The sequence below is a fragment of the Nematostella vectensis genome, chromosome 10 (assembly GCF_932526225.1).
Source record: "Nematostella vectensis chromosome 10, jaNemVect1.1, whole genome shotgun sequence".
In the NCBI taxonomy this organism is placed as follows: domain Eukaryota; kingdom Metazoa; phylum Cnidaria; class Anthozoa; order Actiniaria; family Edwardsiidae; genus Nematostella; species Nematostella vectensis.
In genome coordinates, this window is record NC_064043.1 from 6645265 (window position 1) to 6667442 (window position 22178).

Below are 22178 nucleotides of genomic sequence, written 5' to 3' on the forward strand. Positions count from 1 at the left end.
AGGGTATTTAAATTTCTCTTTTCTTTTCTCCTTTTACTTTTCACATAAGAAAACTTAATCAGACTGGAATACGATGAAATACCTTTATAGACGAAAAACTTCTTACCGTAATTTGAAGAAGAAAAACAAAGATTGAAGCTGATACCAGGATATTGCGCAATGTAGCTGCAAAAATCACTTCCGGTAGTGCCAGGCTTCCGTCTCATTATGTGTAAATCGTGTAAATCATGTAAATCCGTAAATTCAATATGGCGGCAACTTGGAGGTTTAGTAAGTTGCTTTTGCAGGTCAGAAAACCCGCAATTTTCTTAACTTCCCGGCAAAAAACCCTGTCAGAGTTACGCTTCAAGGCCTTGAATCACTCATTCAAAGCGCATTTCTCTTCATTGACTGACGATCAAGGTAAAAACACCTTAGACAACGCAAACAAATATTCGCCGTCTTCATCGGAAATGCTGATAGATTATGTCACCCAACTAGAAGAAAATCAAGAGAATGCAGATTGCGCTAAGGGTTTTTCAAATGATAGATCAAGGCTATTACATAAAAAAAAGCTTTCTTCTATTTTTCAGTCGGGTAGACCTCATATTCTTGGTTTCTCTTTGGAGGAATTAAAATCCAGAATCGAGATCTTGGAGGCATCAGGAATAAATGGACAAGATTCGCTGAACATTGCCACCGCAATTCCATCTCACCTTGACTTCAGTGCTCACAGTTTTAAAGATATAATAGAGATCTTAAAAGATTTAAATTGTAATGTGGCTGAGATTGTCATAAAAGCCCCCTTTATCTTTGGCATGGATTCTGAAAGATTGTTGAATAATGTGAACAGACTAAGGGAAGTTGGTATAATGTCTCAAGTCATTGGTCAAGCTATCACTCATAATGCAGTCATTGCCGTCTACCCCTTAACTGACAATGCTGTTGATGTGCTCAGGGTTTTATTAACATCTTGTGAGTTCGAGGACGGGGTTCTTGAATTTGTTAATGAAAATCGACACATGAGCAAGGAGGAATTCCAATTGAGGCTACTTATACAGCCAGTGGATGAAACAAGAGAGCAGGCTGTCTTAGGGGAAAACTTCCAAGATCTTGCACGCTTTTTACGAGAACTCCAAATCTCACCATGTCTTATGGTTCTGAATTACCCATCATTCTTCAGTGCTGATATCCAAAAGTTGAATGATGCTTTGATGTTTTTCACTAGTAGGCCCCTACTTTTTGAGACGGAAATGATTCAGAAATTGATGGTGACAAGGACCGATGTGTTTGTCAACTTTGACAGGGAGGTTTACCAACAGAGGGTTGAGCTTTTGAAGGGTGTGCTAAAAACTCCTCGTCAATTGTACATGTTACTTCAGAAGTACTTCTTTTTCAGAGGAGACATGAACTTAGAAAAAAATATCAAGATATTGCAGAGTCATGGTTTTGAAAGTGACCACATGGCAAAAATTTTAACAACCAAAGACTTCTTTACTAACCAAGAAGATAAATTGGACAATAAACTCCAACTTCTCCTTAGTTTAGATTCTGTTGACCATGATGCCATTGCCAATTCTTCATTCTCTCTGTCAAAACCAATGGAGTTTCTTAGTCATAGAATTGAGTTTGTGAAGTCTATGAAGCCAGAAATGTTGAATAATACAAATCTTGACATCTTATTTGGGACGGATGATGATGAGTTTGTTCATAGATGTCAAAGCAGCTTAGACAAGTATTTGAAGAATGCAAACCCTGTGATATTAATGAAGACAAAAAAGAGAGGTCCTAGGGCAAAGAAAAAAATTACAAAAGAGTAATGGATCATGAGTGGGTTATCAAATTTGCACATTTCTAAATTAAATTAAACCAAATGCAATCTAAATGCAATTAAACTTTATTCCAAATGCAATAGAATAAATAGACATTGTTTTAATCTGGAAGTTTAATGCTGTATGTATGTAGTTTGTCAAAAGAGATAAGCATTCAATAAATACTATTTTACTAGTCACATCATGTAGTCATGCAATGTATCCAACAGTAGTTTTGCCAGAAAATATTTAAAAGTAATATATCAAATAAAATGCCTCGGCTATGCAGCAGGAGTGTGGCCAGGGGGTTGGCCTAGGCCCCCCTTTTAGCAGCCAAAAATAAAGTAACTGTATGAGACATCTAAAATACAGGAAAAAATGCCTCGAAAGTCCTATTAATAATCCTGGCCATGCCTCTGTGCAGTCATCTTAAGAGGCTATATATATGTATCAAGAGAAATTATGACTTGATAAGAGAAAGAGTTTAACTCATTAATTAAAAAAATAAATTCTGAATGTGCAGTGTAAACTTTGTGCATCTTCATGATTTGCCCTAGTTTCCCCCTTACATATACATCTAGCCAGCCTTAGCTATTTCTTGTCATTACCTGTTACACTGCCTCTGCAAGTGAACCCTTTACCCTGGATGGGAGGAGGTGGGAGGGGTTAAACACTTTAGTCCCCTCCCTAGACTTCGCCAAGACAAAAGCTGTGTGGGGCCTATTTGTTTTAAACTGCTTTATTGTCATACATTCGTACGAAGACAGCATTTATGCGTTCTCCTGTTCCACTGAAATATTATTTGTCTAGCCAGAATCATATCCTATTTTTTTTTTTGTCCGTATTAAGCGGACTGCCCTAAAAGACGTCAAAAAATGCTTTTTAAACACATTAAACTCATGCTACAACAACACAACATGCTTCATATTGAAATTTGATCTTTAAAACTCGTGTATAAAGTAACATTTTGATAAAGTACTTCTGCGAACTAGTGACATTTTCCGGTTATTTCTTTATTACTCAAATTCGTAGCAATATTTTTATAAACAACAACAACAACAAAACAGGATAACTACTCCTTTCCTCAATCGTCCGTCCGTAGAGCGGGGTTCCAATTACCCTCAATCTATTTTTAAACGATCAGTTAACACATTGACCCCTCAACCGGCCTGTACCGGCTTTGGGAATTACCCACAACCCAAAAAATTCATAAATGCAAAATAAACACAACAAGATGAAGATACTCAGGCATCAGTCTAAGGGATAAATGGTCTTGAAGATATGCATCCAACCAAGGTGTTGGCAACTACTCTTAAGCCAAATAATAGCACAGGTTCTTTGACAAATTTCAAATCGAACAAGGAAATAAAAGCAGAATCACCCCTCTCAATAAAACGCTCAAAATACCACACAAGGGAGAGAGATCAGCAAACACAGCTCTAGACACAAATAGATACCTTTATTCTGATCCTCCAGGTTCATTTCCATGGCCTCAAAACACAATGTCCACTCCTTGAAGGCTTGTAAAACCACGAAGATGCCTTTAAGGATTGCAAAGCATTCTGGGAGATCCAGGGAAAAATTCACGAGGGGAGGGCCAGTCAACACTCCTCTCCCCAAATTCAGATGGTCTTTTCACCCCGAAGCCAAACAAATCAATTCCAGGTCATACAGACCCAGAATAGCAGTGTAAACAATTTTGGAATCAATTTGGTTTCAGAAAAGACAGCATTTAGGAGAGCTGTGGTGATTCATTAGAAAATTATTTTCTCATCCAGGCAAAGCCAAACAAGAAAAAATCACCATGAATCCACCTTTGCTTGCAAATATCTATAAGCAAAGCACTCAATCATGCCCCAAAAGACTTCATGGTGTCCTGAGACACTCTCCTAATATGCTCATAGCTGTTTTTTTTTATAAAAAATACAAGCAACCATCAACGACGAGGGATTAAAACTGGGGACCGCAAAGCACTGTTGGAAAGCTTGGATACCGCTGACTAGGTGCAACTGTGTTTGACTTTGACGGGCTGTATAAAACCCAGAATATGGGGGAGGTATCTGTTTTCAGTCTGTTTTTTGTACATTCAGCTCAAAAATAGCCAGGGGGTCGTTTCTCAAAAGTTCCGATAAACCCGGAAACCCGGAAAGTCACCCGGTAAGCCCCCGATAAACTTTACGGGTGTTTCTCAAAACGCTCGTTATTGTCGGGCCCGGAAAAAACCCGGTAACTCGCTCGGTAACTTACGGGAGCTCAAGAGCTCCCGTTAACTTACCGGGAATTTCTTTTAATGCGATAATTGATACCCAAAACGATGTTTTTCCTTAATATTTTCAGCTGAATTTATAGATCAACTATTCATCTAGAATTGGCCAAGTTGAACTGTCCAATTTGGTGCTTTTTTTCCGGGAAAACCATATCACTGCCCGGAAAGAAGTTGGCCAATCACAGCTTACATCATTTTAAGGGATTCCCTACCAGCCAATCAGGTTTCTTTTCTATCAAATGATTTTGACATTTAGCTGTCACCGTGCGCCTAAAAAAAATGTAAACAACTTTGCAAAGGTATTGGAAGTTTGCTACAAAATGAGACTTTATCTACTTGTTCATTGTCTTTTTTTCGAAAAGTGCCGATGCCAAAGCAGTGTTTGGGGTACCAGTTGTCTACAGACATCGACAAATCTACGATTTTTATTGATATTCAATACTCATTTAGCCAATCTTTTCATTAACTCTGAAAATTATAATTTGCTTATCGGGAACCCGTAAATAACCGGGACGCTACCGCTAGCTTTGAGAAACGCTCTTCCTCGCCCGGAAAAGTATCCCGAAAACTCTCCCGGTACCCTAACGGGCCCGGATATTACCGGAAGTTTTGAGAAACGACCCCCTGGACAGAATTGGTACTGGTGCACGAATAGTAAAATAGGGTGAACTGGCCAATAATAAAATAGGGTGAACTGGCCTAGGTGTAAAAATGCTATTTGGCGAAACAATCAATGCTTCGAAATTACTGTTTGGAATTTGGGAGGATTTTATTCCACTTTGAAAACGAGTAGACATTAACAACCGTATGGCTCTATGTTTTTCTTGACCCCTTGTAATGCGTCATATCTACAAAAATTACGTCATATCTATTGTCAAAACGAAGGTTCCATGGCGACAGTGATGCCAGTTAATGGAAATTAAACCATAACCGCAATTTTGGTTACAAATTTGTAAAAACATTTTGAATAAAGATGTTTTGTTGTTGTTCAAAAATTGTTATGTTTTTTTTAACAATTTACTATGTTCTCGAGCGTCAATTGTATAACAGAACAGCATTACTACATGCTTTTGAATTGGTCTCGTGCGCGATTTTGAGAGACGCTGTGTAATAATGTAAGTCATACTTTGACGTGTTATCTATTGAGTGACGGACGTCCCAGCAGCTATATATAAATATATTCAGCTTAATGCTGTTGTTCAGGAATGTTTTAAGGAGTTCCACTACTGCTGCTTATTCCAGGTAATCTCATAGAAAAAAAGGTTCACTTTATTTTTTATTTACTGGGGTACACATAACATTTAAGCTTCATTTCAGCTGGAAATGTAAAGTTCAAAATTGATTCCATAAAGTTCAATTCTTCAACTACATCTAGATAAACACACATCGTTGACCTTATAACCAGTTTCTAGGATCCGTGCATTCAAAAGAAAAAAAGGAATGGAGCCCCGGAATTTCTTCTGTAAGGGAAGTATGATTTGGTTGATTTGTTTCCCGCTAACATTTGTAGACCAACCAGGCCCGTACCCAGGATTTTTCTTGTGGGGGGGGGGGGGGGCGGAGTGGGTTCTATGATAAAATATCTGTCTGTCTGTCTGTCTGTCTGTCTGTCTGTCTGTCTGTCCGATAAAAATCTGACCACCCCCGAAAAAACAAAAAGGGATTTTTTTTATGCCTTTTCAGTATCTCCACGGGACGTTAATTGTCGGATTTGGCTACATACCAGAGTGATGTCGCTTATCAAGCGAGGATTTTGAGCGGGGCCACACCAGTTTTTGTATTCAAGAACAGCGCATGCTTGAACGTCGGTCTCAAAATGTTTGTAGTTTAGAATTTGGCAGTTGGCAGTGGGAGGGGCGGGGGTGGGGGGAGAGCACGCAGCTGTGAAACACGTTTGGGAGAGGGAGGGGAGCGCACGGTTGAAAATCACGAGTTGAGGGGAGGGGAGCGCACGGTTGAAAATCACGTGTTGAGTTGAATGAAGATATGACTGATGTAGTAAATGTGCATGTTTTTAACCACAGATTTCCAAACTTTTCTATTCACCATGGAAAGGCTTAATGACGGAAGAAAAAGTGTACCGGTCAGGATGGACAAACATCATCCTTGAGCGTGAGACGCAGCGGTCACATCACTCGAAGCATGGAGCCCATAACAATACAACCGAGCAACTTGTTGACCAGCTTTAGACTGGGAACAGAGCCACCGCTGGTGGCTCTAGAGGTCCTAGCCCCTAGAGGTCCTCGACGTATTTCCGACAGCTCTCCGCATCCTTAAAAAGCGAGACGATGCTAACTCCACCTCTCTCGCCAGCAAAACCTTGGCAAAACTCTTGGATGCAACTGACATCGGAAAACTTCACACTCTGGAACCCGAGCAGCCGATTGAGTTCCGATTTGACTTTGTGGATACTAACAAGCCCATTACGGAAATTTCCCGAGCAGCCGAAGAGCAGCAAAAAAGGGACAGTTGCGATCGGTTCATTGATGTGTGTACCTGTATGTGCTGCGTGCAGGCGCTGTTCTACCACTGTACCAAGGACAATGAAAACGAGGCTTGGGTTGATGATCCTTGTAGTGCCCAGTCTCTTGGTTATCAATGCGTGACACGGTGGAGCTGTCTTGCGTTACTGTCATGCTTTGTCCCTTGTTTATTGTGTTACGTGCCTTTGCCTGGCTGTCAAACAGCTGTACGGCGAGTCAAACAGCAAAGTAACACCGAAAAGTGACAGATGCGTACACAGGGGAGGGGTGCGCAAGGTGCGTGCGCACCCCCCTTGGCGGCCAAAAATTAGGTCATTTCTTATTATTAAGGAATCATTAAATACTATGCTTTTCCCATATGATACCTATGACTGCGCACCCCCCCCCCCCCCTCAGCAAATCCTGGGTACGCCCCCCCCTCAGCCAATCTTGGGTCTCCTAAGTGAGAATAAAATGCTGAAAAATAGAAAGAGGCAAATCATCACTTTTTAAAAAAGATTACAATTTCTGATGTAGCAGTTGGAGGAGAGGTATAAGAATTTCGGGCTAGTTTTGCCGACGGTAACGTGTAACAATTCATGTAAAATATATCCTCGATATTTGCCTCTTTATGTTGTTCATGTAGTGAAAAAATAGCATGCACTCTCAATTTTATTCTATTCTTGCATAGGGCAGTATGTCAATGGGCAGGTACAACACCAGAAATAGGGGTTATTTGCCGGGCGGGAGGTCCGTATCGTGAAATACTGTGACCTTCGGCCTCGGTTAGTATTTTCAAGACCGAGGTCACGGTATTTCACGATACGGACCTTAACCCGGTAAATAACTTTTTTTTTCTAGCGCCAACGAAAACATACTTTGAGCGAGCAGCGCGCGCAAAATATCGATTCTCGGACCTAGGGCAGATATTAGCCAATCAGAATGCAGGATTCCTTACTGTGACCGCTAAAAAAATGTTTGGTCTTTACCCTAGATGAGATATCCGTTGGGTCAAGGACGCCACCTCACACAAAGCGAATTGGCTATTTTAAAAAAATATCGAACAGGAAAAAAACTCTCTGTCAAATAGTCGGTCCCTAATATCTATAATGCAAATATTCCAAGAAAGTGACACATTATTACAGACTTGCGGAGGGGGGGGGGGGGGGTGGGGGGAAGGTCACGAAGAAAACAGCTTGCGTTTCCTGACAGATGTTGGTAAATGAAATGAATTTTAATTACACGACAAAAAGACAAGGCATCTCTTATTTCACATTTTTGTGTACTTAATTGTTACATCAAATGTGATACATTTGATTCAAGAGAGAAGATCGTCTAAAACGTACCATACCGATAAAATGAGATGGAAATACAAGAGTTCAAAGCATTAGGTATATAGATAACAACTCATTTCAACATGAAAAGTAAACAAGCTAAAATTGCTAACTAAAAATTGGTACCCAGGTTGTTATTTCCCGGCTGTCGGTGATATTTTTCACACATTATTGCCCATGGGGCTAATGTTGTATCTTGACACTAGACGATACGACAAACGTTGGCGGGCCTATTTTCGAAATTATTTAAATTAATTACGCTATCGAGTAGCTAATGGCCAATCCTGAGTATACAGCTTAAATGAAATGGTTGTTTTGTTGGGAGGGAATGTGATATAAGTGGAATCAAATGCTGCCTTGATCAACTCGTCAAGCCATCTCGGCAGGTGAAAAGCAGTCTATGAATAATTGAAGGTGGGAGAATATTTACATGCGAAGCAGCTCTTCGTTCGCGGCGCTCCAATCAGGCATACAGCCTCCCGTTCATCGCAATAACAGCCACTCATTACCAGACTAATACAGAAATAAAGACGATTGAGTGGGAAATTATTCAAGGTCAAAAGATACAATCTAACGTTATGGGAATAAAATCAATAAAGCAAATATCACTGTTAAGAAGGTCACACATGATTATGTAAATCATTTAATATTTTATCTAGAAGTAAAAATGTCCAACAGATTTATGATTTTCTAGTATTTGTTTTTGTCGGACCGAGGGATTAAAGTCGATATCAGTTTGATCTTTACATTGAAAGGTGATTTGGGTTAGTCCTTTTTGGACATTTACCGGGCCATAACGCAGTAAAAGTGCATGTTAATGCAAACCGCGAGAAATACTACGCGTAAATTAAAGTCTAGGGGAGCGCGCTTCGAGTAATTAGCGAGAAATTTCTCATAAATACGCTATATTCCGTGCTGTTAAAATTATCGATCGCTACTTTATGCCCTCCCATTCCAATTTCCTATTCCATATTAAAATTATCAATTTTTTGACTATCTCAATTAAGCCAGCCATGCAAATATAAAGAAGTCATCACTAGATCAGAGTCTACGTTCTGGCCTTTCGTATGGTGTTTTGCTTGCTTGAAATCTTTCTTCCGAAGGCAAGTTTAGCAGTTGCGTTACAAGTTGTGATTGACTTTCAGGGAAGGATAAACTAGCAGTAAGTCGGAAGTCCGTCTTGGATAACTGTACGCCGCAGCTAAACTTGGTAACTCCCGAACATCACCTTCACCATAACAAGACCAAGCGTTCGCATACAGTTCAAGCAGTTAAAAATTCACAATTCTAGACGTTACTGTTGCCGTGTGCCTGATTTATCTTACAGATGCAGGGTTCTCCAGTAGCTTCATAAATGACGGATAGCATTGCGCTCCTCTGATAAACTCGGTTTGATTGATGGAACCACTTTTGTCTCCATCTAGCTTCAGAAATAATTTACTGGTGAATTTCTCCGGAGTATTTTCATCTCTTGGTAGCTTAGCAGTGACTTCTTCGCCTGCTAGTCGAAATATGGATCGCACAATTTCCAGCATTTCCTTCTTGCTTACCTCCCCACTTCCGTCGGAGTCATAGATCTCAAATGCCCACCTCAGCTTAGTCTCTTTACTTCCTCGAGAGATTATGGAGAGACCCTGGATAAATTCATTGAAATCTATAGTGCCGTCGTTGTTTTTATCGAACGTGCGGAAAACATGGCCCGCAAAAATGGACGCATCCCCAGTCTTGTAAGATTTTGCATACATCTCACAAAATTTCGACTGGGACATTTTCCCTTTCGGACAGTTATTCTTGAAAGCAGCGAACCATTTCTGCAGCTCGTCTTCGGTAAACTCAGTAGTCTTGCGTAGTTCGAGGATTTCCTCGTCAGTTAGTTTTTTCGGCTTGCTGTTTCTCTTTCCCATTGTTTATCCAGGAGTTGCAAAGAGCTGTGACCGGGAAGACTAGTGTTGGCGACTTAGTCTCGAATTATGCCTAGCATCTCCAAGATGTTTAACTTTGTATGTACACACAAGCATTCACGCCTACGATTGGTTATCCCCTCATTTGCATACCCAAGTCGTTATACTCCCAATGAGAAGCTGGTTTTATCATCGATCTCGTTGTGAGATATGATTTATACGCGGGATAGCGTCAATTATTTACACTTGACCACGATAGTTGTCTGAGATCAAGCCAATCGTGGGTTTGTTGCAGGGCATGCAGTATTTCAGAGTGAATCATTCAAATTTATTATAACGGTGGGAGTATAATAAACATGTCTGTGAGAGAGGGAGTTGCTAGTGTATCCCCTCGCGCACGTACATACGCCATTTACGGCCATACCCGGAGGAAACACGACTGCTAATGGAGAATTGCACAAGGCAAACAGCACCAACACAAGACCGTTTAACAAAACTGATAAAAAACTAATTAAATTCAACAGCATGGTAGTTGAATATTCCATGATAGCAATCTCCTGCGACTTTCGCAAAACGCTTTGGTTTGATATGTCTGTTTTTATCCCTCGATTAGTAAAACAAGCATGTTTTTTTAAGGTAGATTTGTCACGAGTTTCGGAGAAGATCGGAATCTATGGAAGAAAAAACTTGCCATGTGTTTTCATCTGCTGAAGAAAGATAAGTTCGGCTAGAAAAGAGCCAATAGCTTTTAACCAAATGAACCACAGGAAATTTAGTCGTCTTCGAGCTGCCATTAAGATTAAAGCCGGTTCAAGGCGATATGTGAAATCACTCTTTGCGGCAAACACACAACGTATATAATTTCACCCTCTTTGAAATAACTGTGGCCATGTGGATCTCATAATCATTAAATAATCTTATATAGGTGAAAAAAACAATGGCTACTATCATCAGGGGAAAACGGTATGGTTGAAAAACACCAAATTCCTATATACAAAGGTGTCATCAATCTTGTGATTTTTGAAGATAGTTATGCAAAGCAAATAAACTTATCAAACATTGACCAAAGTCTACTTCTGTCTTTAATTACTTTTTTTATGAGACATCAAAAATATGTACCAGTTCATAAGAGGCTTTTTTGTACTGTATGGAATTATTTGAATCGTTGAGCTTATAACGCTAATCAAACCCTCTAGAAGTGCGGTGGGTTATGCCAAAATGTCTAAATACTTAAAGAGACTGGGCGAGAAGCACACGAGTGTCTTTTATCGACAAAATGTAAAAATAAAAACAGTTAAAAGATATTGACTTAAAAACATACATTTTCACAATAAAATGGGCTATTTACACATAGCGCTCTTGGCGTACAAGGTGGGCAATGGCGGTTTGAAACCATTGTTGTAATAATTTGTCACCTCGATTATTAAATACACCCCAATTTTAAAGTTATAAAATTTTGCTTGTTGTTATTGTATTTTGGTCTTTTGGGTATGGGAAAATGAAATTGTTATTCTCACTCGCCTTGTTTCCTCATCATTTGATGCGGTAATGTAAAAGCAAGACACGTGACCGCGAGGTAGCATGGTCGAAGGGTTCCCGCAGAGATAACCTTTTTTCTTTCCTTCTGATTTTCTTAAATACACGGCGTTCTTGGCGGGAAATCCTATTGTAATCATGATAGAATATAGCTATTCATTTTTAGCAATCTCTATTAAAGCGTGAAATGGTATTGAAATAGCAATTTTGGATAAAAAGGTCTTTAATAGATGTTAAAAACAACAAAACGTTTTCGAAATAGGGCGAGAGCATTATCCAAAATTCGACTCCGTTAGAATATTTCTCAGTGGGAAAACGGAAAAAACACCATTGAAAAACAATATTTTCATAATTAATGGCAATGATAAGAGTGAGTCCGATTAATGTGCAAAATGCTGCCAATTGTACAATTAACGAGATTGTCTTTTGAAAGCTGTCAGGTTTGAAGCAGATTTCTAGGATTTACTTGATCTAAAAGTTTATATTACTATAATGGTAGCCCAGACAATTATTTTAAACTCATGCCTGGGGCGGTATGTCTGTAAACTGAAACCGTTAGCACATTCTCTGTAAACACTAGGATTACTTATGCGATAGGTATGAGTACACCTCCCAGTATAGTAGAAGAGAGTTACGTTCAGCAAAAATCTCTTCACTTTTATAGCTTTCAATTTCGAGTATGGCATGTTAATAAATCTTTCATCAAGAAAATACAGAAATAAAACACGTTTACCGCAAATGTCGTCCAGTGTTTTTATTTTGTAAATAAGGGGAAAAATCGGAATACAACATTGTACGAATTGCCTCAAATTACCGCTATGGTTTTTATGTTTATAGTTATAGTTCATATGCAGCCCGGAAGGGCTTTCGAGCCGCTTAAGTAATAAATATAAACCTTTTAGTCAAACAATATAGCTTGCAATCACGCTTGCTTTATTGGTTAGTAAGACCATTGACAAATTTGGAAATTGTCTGCAGTTTCAGACAAAGCAGATTTTGTTTGATAAAGGAAATTCGTCAAAGAATAGTCACCCTTCGTCGTCCGCTTAGTCTGGTACTACGCTTTCCGCCTACATGTCAAAATTTCGAGAAACTGCCATTTTTTACCAATCTCCACAAATCATAAAACATGAAAAATCGTAACAATTTTTATTCTTGCACGAGGAGTTTGTGGAATCGCAGAGGAAGAATTTTAACTTTAATTTTTCTCCCCTGACACTCATTTTTCATTTTGATAAACTTCATATCAGTACGCTTTTATCGATAAAAAAACCTCTAAAAAATAACATAAAGAAACATTTTTCTTACTATAAACCGTATACACAAGATATTAGGGCAGCCTAAGAATTTCACCAGCGATTTTCTATGGCCAATTAACCAATGCATCATGGGAAATGCGAGCCATTGGCGCAGCTGGCTAAGGATCATGATTTTCTGATACGCCTATCTTTCTAAGGGACTTCCCCTGGAGCTCTTACAATACATTCTCTCCAGGTTCTATACGTGACCGGACTCATCCTACATATTTGTGTAGGTGGTCCCTCGAAGCACGATTTCTTGACAAGCAATCAGTCAAATTCAAGAGAGGAATTTAAGGATACAGATCCTAAGATATTAAGAGCAATTATCAGTCATTTAGACTGAGAAGTCAGTGTTTCATATGGTTATCAATATATGTCCGATCCTCCTCCGGGAGGTATAAAATTAAAGAGAACGTGCTTTTACAAACGGATGAAGCACGACACGTCTGACAACGTCATCTCTGACACATACTTGAAGTTGGGTGAGAAATATGATCGTGGCGTTTGGTTTAAAACGACGCTGTAAAATGATAAACGGCGTTTATGAACTAAAGAAAATTGTCTATACTTATAAGTCTATAAGTATAGACTCCATAACCAGATCGAGTTCAAATAACAATTCCCTTCAGACAGGCTGTCAATCTCCATTTTCTAATTATAATTAATTTTACGTGTTTTTTCTTTTAGATCATACCACAAAATCTTAAGAAAAGCCCAATAATGAGAAGCAAAATAGGCATTATCAACATCTATTCACATAGATTCATTCCTTACATGGATTGATTTACCCGGATTCTCTTAAAGTGCACCTTGAACTAGGTGTATTGTGGAGTTTCCTTGATCAAACAGGGTATTTCAAAAAGGGAGTAACAGATATTCCCAGCAACAGGTAATCGTAAATCTTCTTGAAGTGGCATGATATACATCAAAGGATTGTGAGCTTGTGATAATAAATTTCACAGACCCCAAGACAACGTCAACAAGTTGTGTGATTGCCTCACAGACTGAAAGTCTGGATTTCAAAATTTTATGTGGAAACTGCAGAGTGAGCAAGCGAAGTCACGGAAGACGTGATTCGAGGGATGTCTTATTACAGAGGTTTTCTTGGCGTAGATCGCGATATGCGATAATTCACATTGCGGTGTTTTTTTCTCTCAAGGGCCAAAAAGCACAAAATGCTCTAAGAAATTACATGTTTTTCTAGCTTACAAGAGAAAAAAATATTGTGTAATTTGTACCCTGGGATAAACAATTTACCAATAATCAATTGCATTTCACAAAAATTTTCAGTCTAAGTCGACCTGCCGGCTTGCAAACCTTAAATCAGGATTCAAAGAGCGGGTAAACTTTGGTGTGCGACTTTTGACTTTCGGTTGACAAATGAGCTCTTTCCCGTTTATCTCCAAATATATCATTGCACAAGAACAAACAGGGAGTGGCTGAGTTAGACGTGTAAGCCAACGCAAGCCATATATTGCGTGCACACTAGAAAGGCATACGCGCATGTTATACAAAGCGTTAGAAGTGTAAGCCAACGCAAGCCATATCTTGCGTGCACACTAGAAAGGCATACGCGCGTGGTATACAAAAGCGTTAGAATTTTAAGCCAACGCAAGCCATATCTTGCGTGCACACTAGAAAGGCATACGCGCGTGGTATACAAAGCTCTCAAGACATCACTTTTAAATGGTAAAGCAATGGATTTATAACCACGAGTCAGCATTATTGTAAGCACTACTGATTACGTCTATATTCCCACATTTCATTTTTTTGAGTCTATAATTGCTTCAGCCGTTGGGGGCGGAAATAATAAATAAATAAAAACACACCTGGGATAAATAGATAAAAAACACACCTGAAAGCTATCGACCATTTTGAACAAAAATCTCGAGTTCCGCTTTTCCTTAACTTTTAAACTAGAAAGGCATACTATACCAAAGTATTTTTTAGTATAATCTAGGTATAATATAAGTAAAAAGCCGATATCCAGCCTATAGAAGTTTGCGTGAATCCAACTTGAAAGTTAATGAATGGTGGTAAACCCAGGAGATTGAAATCGCGATAAAAAAAGCACGTTGACGACCCAAACTATTCGGAAACAATGTTAGAAAATAAAAAATAGCCCAGAGGGCTCAACAAGGGAGTTCTCTCTCAGTGATTGCGGGGTTTCATAACTGAGCTGTATTATCTTAAAAGAATTTAACAATAAAAGAAAGTTGCTTTTTGATCCTTATGTGTAATTCCCAGAAAATTATATCCGAAGTATGTTTTAACGAGATATTTTAGGTGAAAGAAAACTTATCAGCAGTACTTTTTTTCACGTTTACAGAAATAAGTGTTTCGTTTATTTATGAACTGATAAAATCAGCAATGCGCATGCGCCGTTAGTTGAAAAATCGTCCATACAACCTCACAAGGCCAATAGAATCATATTTTAAGAATAATTTAATTTTTTTTAAAATCTAGGTTAACAAGAATGCACTGGTTCACTTGGCTCCGATAACGAACCGAAAGAACAAAACGTACCTAACCACAAGGAATATAATTGGACGTAAAATCAATTTGAGGTATTTCATTGCGCTAATTACTTGGTAGCTTAACGAATACATGGCTCTAATTACTAATTAATACCTTAATGCCTAGCACAAAGCGAAATTTGTGTTTAATAAATGTGTCTACAGAAGTGTTTCCGTAGCTATGGCGATTATAGCAGCAATGCAAGATTGCCGTAATAGTTTCTTTCTTTGAACAGGGCTAGAGTTATGGCTGTTCGGACTAAGCCAGTTCCAGCAAAAAATCGTATCTGCGTATGGACATTTCCAGAAGGTTCTACGCCGGCCGTGAGGGTTAGTGTGGATGACAGAAAAATTCGAGCGGATGACTTGCTGCATATTTCGGGTAACGCTCTAGGTGTTCTTGAATGCAATCTTCAATTCTTCGGGTTATTTAAAGGAATCGAGCATCCAATTCGCAAATATGGAAACAACGAGATGATCTACCTCCCTTGCAACGATATCATCTCTTTCCAAAGATGGTCGTTTGATATTACCAGAGAGAAGAAATTGCTCAAGACGGATGCAGGAGCTTTGCATGTGTTGGCTGTTCAGTGCAAGGATGATATTAAGAAAGGACGAATTAAACCGAAGCCGCACGATGTACCGTTACTGCAAGAGTACCTTGACCCGGCATTTCCCTGTGAGAAGCAGTTTATCGAACATTGCCAGAACTTATATGGGTATGCTTCGGTGCACATCCCTAAATGTGTGGTACAGAGCGATTTGTCAGTGAAAGACCTAAAACTAAGCGAGGGCTCGAATATACTCGTCATTGCAAACCCGCGGGGACTCATCTACAAAACAGGTATGCTAAGGCAGGCTTGTAGCTGGGATTTGCTGAGGGGGGTGGGGTTGGGAACGGGGTTACGCGCCTGTTATAAGGTAGCACCAAGAGAGCATAAGATCACAAAACAGCGGCAAACAACAAGATGTAAATACCAAAGCGCGGGGGTAGGGTGAGTAAAAATGCTCACGCGCAGTGGTGGGGTGGTGGTTACTAAAAATAGCCAAATTCGGAATCGACCTCTTGGTAACACCCAACGGTCAGAAATGGCGCTTTATAAGGAAAGACCCACTATTTTGCCGCCAAAAAGGGGTAGGGGTGGGGGTGGGGGGGGGGATGCGCGCCAGGTGTATGGGCCGCCCGCCCGTTTCTCGAAACACCCGAGATTTCTCGGGCCCGAAAACTTTATTTTGCATTTTTGCTTAAATTTCGCATTTTTTCCTTTATGAGAACCGCTTTCCTATATTAGAACAGTTTGAACTTCCTCTTGGTTAATATTCCAAACGATTACGCTCAATAGGGCTATTTTCGAAGTTTTGCTGAAGCCAAAATATTACCCGAAAAGCAACTTATTTAGCACTAACAGCCATAATTCTTTTTTTTTCAGAAATGGTTTAGTTTCATTTAAATATTTTATTTTTTCGTCGTTCTTTCATTTCTAATTTTTTGTTTTGAATTTGCCACCCAGAAAAATCATGTGTTCACTTGGCGCAATCATCCTTTTGTGACACCCTATAAAACTGTCATTTTCTCGATTTTGCTCCTAGAAAAGCTAGTATTTTTCGCACCATGGCGAAAAATCCGTCGCTGGTCGCAGGTCCAAGGAAATAGTATCCACTTCGAGATCTTCTTCACAGATGAGATGCGCTTTGAGTGGGTGGAGGTCGAAACGGATCAAGCGCCATTCCTCATGGCTGTCATTGCCGAGTTCGTGTTTCTTGTCAAACGCGAAACGGAAGACCCTAAACCTAGACCTTTGTGTAACTGGAAACCCAAGCCCAAGTTAACATGGAATCTTATTAAGAACGAGGTAAGAGATTCAAGGGGATGGTTCACTGCTAATAGCAGAGGGCTCTGATTCTCCGTTTTCGCGTTATGGGATAAACTTTCTAATAGCAGATGGAGATCGTATATTTCTTTATGGAATAACGATTTTGTTTGGGCAATATCGACTCCTCCGGAACAGCATAATTCGGATTCATCTATTTATAATTCCTCTTCTATGTACTCGCATCATTATTTGACGGATTTATTCGTATATTTATCTCTAGTTGTTTTCCTCGGAAAAAAAGACAGATTCAGAAGAGGAAGAAGAGAAGGAAGAAGCACTGAAGGGATTTGATAATCTCCATGACGAGGTGTCAGACGACGAGAGCTCGGAGGAGGAAGGAGCGGCTGCACCAAGAACATCGAATAGGAAGCGGGGATATGTGCTGTAGGGGGTAGATATAACAGGGTGGGTGTCAGGAGAGGGTATCAACCCAGAAGACCCACCAGGAAGCGGGATATGTGCTGTAGGGGGGAGGGGGGAAAAGCGAAAGTAATGACGGTGGTGTGGCCCAATCAATGCTGCTAAAAGCCCCCTTCCCCCTTTAGCATATGGGTTTGCTTCAGTAATAAAGTAATTTCTTTATAAAAAAATTGAAGTAACGTAAACTGTGCCTTTTTATTTTCTCTCTTAAATATACAAATTTCAAGATAATACTTTCATTCTAATAAAGCACAAGAAAAAAATCACATTGGGAAATATCTGAATTTTCTAAGCATCTGTAATACAGGAAAAATTGCTTAAATTTTTTATTGTTCTCTTCTGTCATAGAATTGTACAGTTTCTTAGGTTTTGTTCCAAAAAAAAATTAATACAATTAAACAAAACGTTTGTCAGTCAGACATTTGCAATAGACCGAACATCTTTAAAACAACAACAATTCAGCTTTTAGGTTTACAGAACATACATATGTAACCAAAGGAGTATAAGTGTTAAAAACCATAACAAGGGAAGCCTTACGTTTTATTGCTACAAAGAACATGGAATGCAGTGCAGGAAACGGCAACCCCCTAGCGGTATCTAGATTCTCAGACAATAGCAAAGCACAAGTTGAATCACAAGATGAGGTTCTGTTAGTAGTTCACTTGCTCTAGCTACAATCTTGTGGTACAATACATTGACCAGGACGCAACATTAGCTCATTTAACGACGCCTACCCGGAATGATGGGCTTTTTTGCAGAAGATTTAACAGCAGGCTTTTTCTTGGTGAATCCTGAGAGATTTTTGGCAAACCAGTCAGAGATATCAGGCATCTCTTTTGATTGGTTGAACATATTCATGGAAGATTGCATCTCCTTTAAAAAAAAAAAAATTGGTTAACCTAACTTGGAAGTATGGCTGAAACATGGCTTAACACCAATATACGGTCTGACAGAGTGATGGTCAGGTTTATGAGAAGGTGATATAAACATGAGCTGTATAGTTTAAAAAGTATCTGTTTGGGGAAAATACTATAGTTACTTAAAATAATGTACTTCACTGTTATACCCTCAGTATTTCTATCTTAAATGGCATTTGCAAATGTGCCACATGCAAAGTTTTAAGATGGCCCTGCTGTAAACAAGCCACATAATATATATCTGTAACAAAAACTTGCTACATTTGTTTACCTTTTGTGTTTCTGGGTCTGCTGTAGAAATAAGTCTTGGAAGAACAAGGAGAAGAAGAAGTGGCAAGACCATCATAATGACCTATGGCAAAAAAATTTAAGGACAGCAAAACGAAATTTAGCAGTATAATAGCAAAAACTGTGAACATCTTACACATACTGTATTTGTGTTATGTTTGTTTTTTTCCTAACAGTATAGGTTCCAACAAGGAAGGGTAGTAACATTATATTTCAATCAGGGATGGATCTATGTAGGATCTGTCATGGAGGGAGGGACCATTTTAAATGGGGGCCCACTAATACAGTATATAAACAGGCCGAGGTAAATTATTGGAATTTAGCTGCCATCAAGAGACCATGATAAAAGAGAACGAATCCCTATTGCCCATGATGTTGTCCTTGAAAGCTATTTTTAGATTGTGCAAGCTTGTCAATCATAGCATCCATGTATGGTTTGTCGTGCCATATTCGGTTATGGGCATCTCGCGAGCTAGTACATTTTCACAACAAACTTTTTTCCCTCTGCACCACTCTACTTCTTTTGCTTCCTGTTTTTTATCGTTTTAGTTGCTCCTCATAGCTCATGATCACAATGCTACATGTAGGATGGTGTCCTAGTACCTGTTAATTAAGTTATCTAATGTTAAGTTATCTAATTGTTATATAAACAATTGAACGGGAAGACGCTGTAAGATAGAATACCTAGGCATTCTCAGAGTCTATATTATGTATTTCAATACAAGAAGGCATTTATTTTTCTTTGATTTACAATATTTTTATATGAATGAACTTCAGTTCTTCACTGTTCAGAAATCATGTCACTCAAGAAACCCTTTTCACGAGAATAAGTTTTACTTACTTCATTATAAAGAGTGAATGCTTTTATTTATGAAAAACTTCTTTAATAACCACACTAATCTGTGAGAATATAATGGTATTAAGTTCTGGATATATCTTTTGCATTAAAAGGTGACCATCTAGTTTTTCTACAGCTTGCCTGTAGTCTTTCTAGTTATAGTATTAAAGGGAATTGGAAGAGAATAGTGTGTTATCAAACACAGATTTATGATTGTTGTTTTATAATTTTACATACAACCTTGGGTGGACTACACGCCCACCTTAATACTCACCATTGGATTAAAAAGCATATCTTTAATGTTCCATTTTTCCCTTTTCTCAAAGAATGGTGCAGGTTCTTTGGATTTGAATCTCAAAGGATAAGACACTTGGACCACTGCTGAATTTTGTAAAAAGTTCACTTTTCTTGCTCTTATCTTCCCTTTTGCTCTTCCACTGATATCCACTCTAACTGGTTCAAACAGGTTATTAGGAGAGACAGCTTCAACTATGTAGGACCCTGCGGGCATGTCTCGGATCGTGAAAGATCCATCTGGGCGAAGAAACCCAACATGCACTCCGCCATCCACGATAACTCTCGTTTCAGATACCCAGTCTGCTAAGCAGATAATGTTCATTAGTAATTGGGAACACAAGGTTTTATATTGGCAGGGGTTCCATCAGGCCCCGATGGCCGGCGGCACTGCCAGCTTTTTTCCACCAAGAGCCAGCTACTTTTAAAAAAGTTGATTTATGTTTTATTTGAACTAATAAAACAACAAAAAAACTTCCACCCCCTACTTATCAATCTCCACTGCTTATTCTGAAACTTTATGAAACCTCAAATTGTGAGTTTTTTTAATGAAAATAAAGTGGTTTCGTTGACATTCCAAGCATATGCCTTTCACTATAAGTTTGATATGAGGCTTAATCTTGAAAAAATGGTACATCAGCATGGGAATCTGTCCAGAATATTCATGCAGACCAGACAGCTTGATTGTAAATAATCCCATAAATTATACGGAATTGCAATAAAAAAAGAATTACAAACATTGTATTACAATAAAAGCTTTCATTCACCACAGGTAGCCCAAGCTCTTTATTTGTCCCTATTGATTTTACGGTAAACAAAGGGCGAAAAACAAAATAAGTGAATATAAAAAACAGCTTGTTGAAAAGACGTGTGTAGTCTAGTGTTGTTTTTATGTTTACTTTTTGCGTGTTCTTTGGTCGTATAAAAGCGCCTTTTTCAAGATTCAAGATTCACAATTTGAAATTTTCCATTGCAGAGAATCCGGCAGAATATTCATCTTTTTGTCGTCGTTATAAGCTTGCCAACAATGAATTTGGCAACCGTCAAAATTGCCTCGTTCCCGCGAGCGCAAAATCATGCCCATGCACCTGTGGCTGTGAAGATTTGGCAAGAGCCAAAGAGGTCCCTGCTATGGGAGGGGGCCTCGAAATTTGTGCGCAAACTTTGCACGAGTCCCCTGCCGGGTAAAATTAGTCCTAGAAAATTTTTTCTTGCCGTGTGGGGGAGTGTGGTAACTTGCATTGTTCTTTTCTACAGATTCCGCAGTAAATTTTGATCATGAGGTGATGAATATTGTAGTGTATAAGAGTACATACCATGAAAAACTATGAGAAATTTGTTTTCTACAGCACAAACAACAAAAACAGTATTTTACAAAATCAAAACAGCGAGCATCAGTTTAAAATGGCTCGCGGGGACGAGGCAATTTTGGCGGTTGCCAAATTCCTTGTTGGCAAGCATATTACCACGACAAAAAGATGAATATTCTGCCAGCTTCCTCTGCAATGGGAAATCGTGTGGCGCTGAGGTTTGGGCTGGTTAGACTCCAACTATCTGTGAGGATGTCGCTGTGATTTCAGTGCAATTAAACGGGAGGAAGTGTGTTTTTGAGGAATGATATATTTTACCTATCTAAAAGAAAGATTAATACATAGAAACAACGTTTTCAACAATTGTAAAGCTTATATGCTGGTTGGATTAGTGAGGTATCTTTTATTTTTCACTAATTTCGTTTTTGCCCTATGTTTACAGTAAAATCAATAGGGACAAATAAAGAGCTTGGGCTACCTGTGCATTCACTGATATATTTTACCTATCTAAAAGAAAGATTAATTCATAGAAACAACTTTTTCATCAATTGTAAAGCTTATACGTTGGTTGGGTTAGTGAGATATCTCTTTTAATCGTACATGAAAGCGGAATAATGCTTGCTCATTCAAAACTACAACAATGTGCAAAGCTCTGTTTTGTGGAAGACAGGAATGATGCCCAAGCCATAAAACAAGTTCTTTGCACTTTTAAAAGAATAGCTAGCAGAGCATAATAGATTATTGTGGTTTAAAAACAATTATCAAAAGATAAATCGTTTCTCAATCTTTCTTACCGGGATTTTTATGTCCTTGGATTGTCACTTTTCCTTCGATCTTGTATCGATCCACGCTTTCTTCGGCCGAAATAACACCGATTTGAACGATCAAAACAATTAGAACCAAAATCATATTGTTAATAAACTCTTCTGCGTTTATCATGGTTGCAGTACTTGCGCGAATAACTAAAGAATAGAGAGTCGTAGGACAAATCTCGTCATTAACATTCGTCTACACGAACAAAATTTCTTTTTTTTCAAGATGGCGGAAGCAGGAGACTGGTGACGACTTCAAAGCGCATGCGCTTTTTAGTAGTAAAAGGCTGCTGACCAGACGAGCACAAAGTATCGTAAA

General features: G+C 38.9%; 4 protein-coding genes across 6 annotated transcripts; 2 read left to right on the top strand and 2 right to left on the bottom strand.

Moving 5' to 3' along the window:
• The first annotated feature begins 168 nt into the window (after positions 1-168).
• On the top strand, positions 169-2319 carry LOC5522068. The gene has a single exon (XM_001641783.3). The coding sequence runs from the start codon at positions 249-251 to the stop codon at positions 1797-1799; it is 1551 nt and encodes a 516-aa protein (XP_001641833.2). The 5' UTR covers positions 169-248; the 3' UTR covers positions 1800-2319.
• Positions 2320-8482: 6163 nt separating this feature from the next.
• Positions 8483-9909, bottom strand: LOC5495971 (hippocalcin-like protein 1). Its single transcript, XM_032383906.2, has one exon. It carries the CDS (start codon positions 9754-9756, stop codon positions 9169-9171), a length of 588 nt encoding a protein of 195 aa, XP_032239797.2. The 5' UTR covers positions 9757-9909; the 3' UTR covers positions 8483-9168.
• A 3476-nt stretch (positions 9910-13385) lies between these two features.
• Positions 13386-17666, top strand: LOC116604582. 2 transcript variants are annotated; one of them, XM_032367141.2, is made up of 5 exons: positions 13386-13479; positions 15057-15157; positions 15343-15950; positions 16697-16959; positions 17201-17666. In XM_032367141.2, the coding sequence occupies exons 3-5, from the start codon at positions 15353-15355 to the stop codon at positions 17366-17368; spliced, it is 1029 nt and encodes a 342-aa protein (XP_032223032.2). In that variant the 5' UTR covers positions 13386-13479; positions 15057-15157; positions 15343-15352; the 3' UTR covers positions 17369-17666. The 2 variants fall into 2 exon arrangements, with proteins under 2 accessions (XP_032223032.2, XP_048589287.1); XM_048733330.1 differs by lacking the exon at positions 13386-13479 and having other exon boundaries at positions 15038-15157.
• Positions 17577-22111, bottom strand: LOC5521952 (ER membrane protein complex subunit 7). Of its 2 annotated transcripts, none has more exons than XM_048733331.1 (4): positions 21842-22111; positions 19718-20043; positions 18589-18669; positions 17577-18273 (listed from the first exon to the last, which is right to left on the bottom strand). In XM_048733331.1, exons 1-4 carry the CDS (start codon positions 21984-21986, stop codon positions 18121-18123), a joined length of 705 nt encoding a protein of 234 aa, XP_048589288.1. In that variant the 5' UTR covers positions 21987-22111; the 3' UTR covers positions 17577-18120. The 2 variants fall into 2 exon arrangements, with proteins under 2 accessions (XP_048589288.1, XP_048589289.1); XM_048733332.1 differs by having other exon boundaries at positions 19718-20040; positions 21842-22109.
• Positions 22112-22178: the final 67 nt, after the last annotated feature.

What these genes read in the sequence shown, in the direction of transcription:
- LOC116604582 (XM_032367141.2), top strand. Translation starts at nt 15,353, where the DNA reads ATGGCTGTTCGGACTAAGCCAGTTCCAGCAAAAAATCGTATCTGCGTA. An exon ending in GGGACTCATCTACAAAACAG is followed by an intron (nt 15,951 to 16,696) that starts GTATGCTAAGGC and finishes TTTTGCTCCTAG; the next exon opens with AAAAGCTAGTATTTTTCGCA. An exon ending in GGAATCTTATTAAGAACGAG is followed by an intron (nt 16,960 to 17,200) that starts GTAAGAGATTCA and finishes ATTTATCTCTAG; the next exon opens with TTGTTTTCCTCGGAAAAAAA.
- LOC5495971 (XM_032383906.2), bottom strand. Translation starts at nt 9,756, where the DNA reads ATGGGAAAGAGAAACAGCAAGCCGAAAAAACTAACTGACGAGGAAATC.
- LOC5521952 (XM_048733331.1), bottom strand. Translation starts at nt 21,986, where the DNA reads ATGATAAACGCAGAAGAGTTTATTAACAATATGATTTTGGTTCTAATT. An exon ending in ATATGCTTTTTAATCCAATG is followed by an intron (nt 18,670 to 19,717) that starts GTGAGTATTAAG and finishes TTTTTGCCATAG; the next exon opens with GTCATTATGATGGTCTTGCC. An exon ending in CAGACCCAGAAACACAAAAG is followed by an intron (nt 18,274 to 18,588) that starts GTAAACAAATGT and finishes TTTTTTTTAAAG; the next exon opens with GAGATGCAATCTTCCATGAA.
- LOC5522068 (XM_001641783.3), top strand. Translation starts at nt 249, where the DNA reads ATGGCGGCAACTTGGAGGTTTAGTAAGTTGCTTTTGCAGGTCAGAAAA.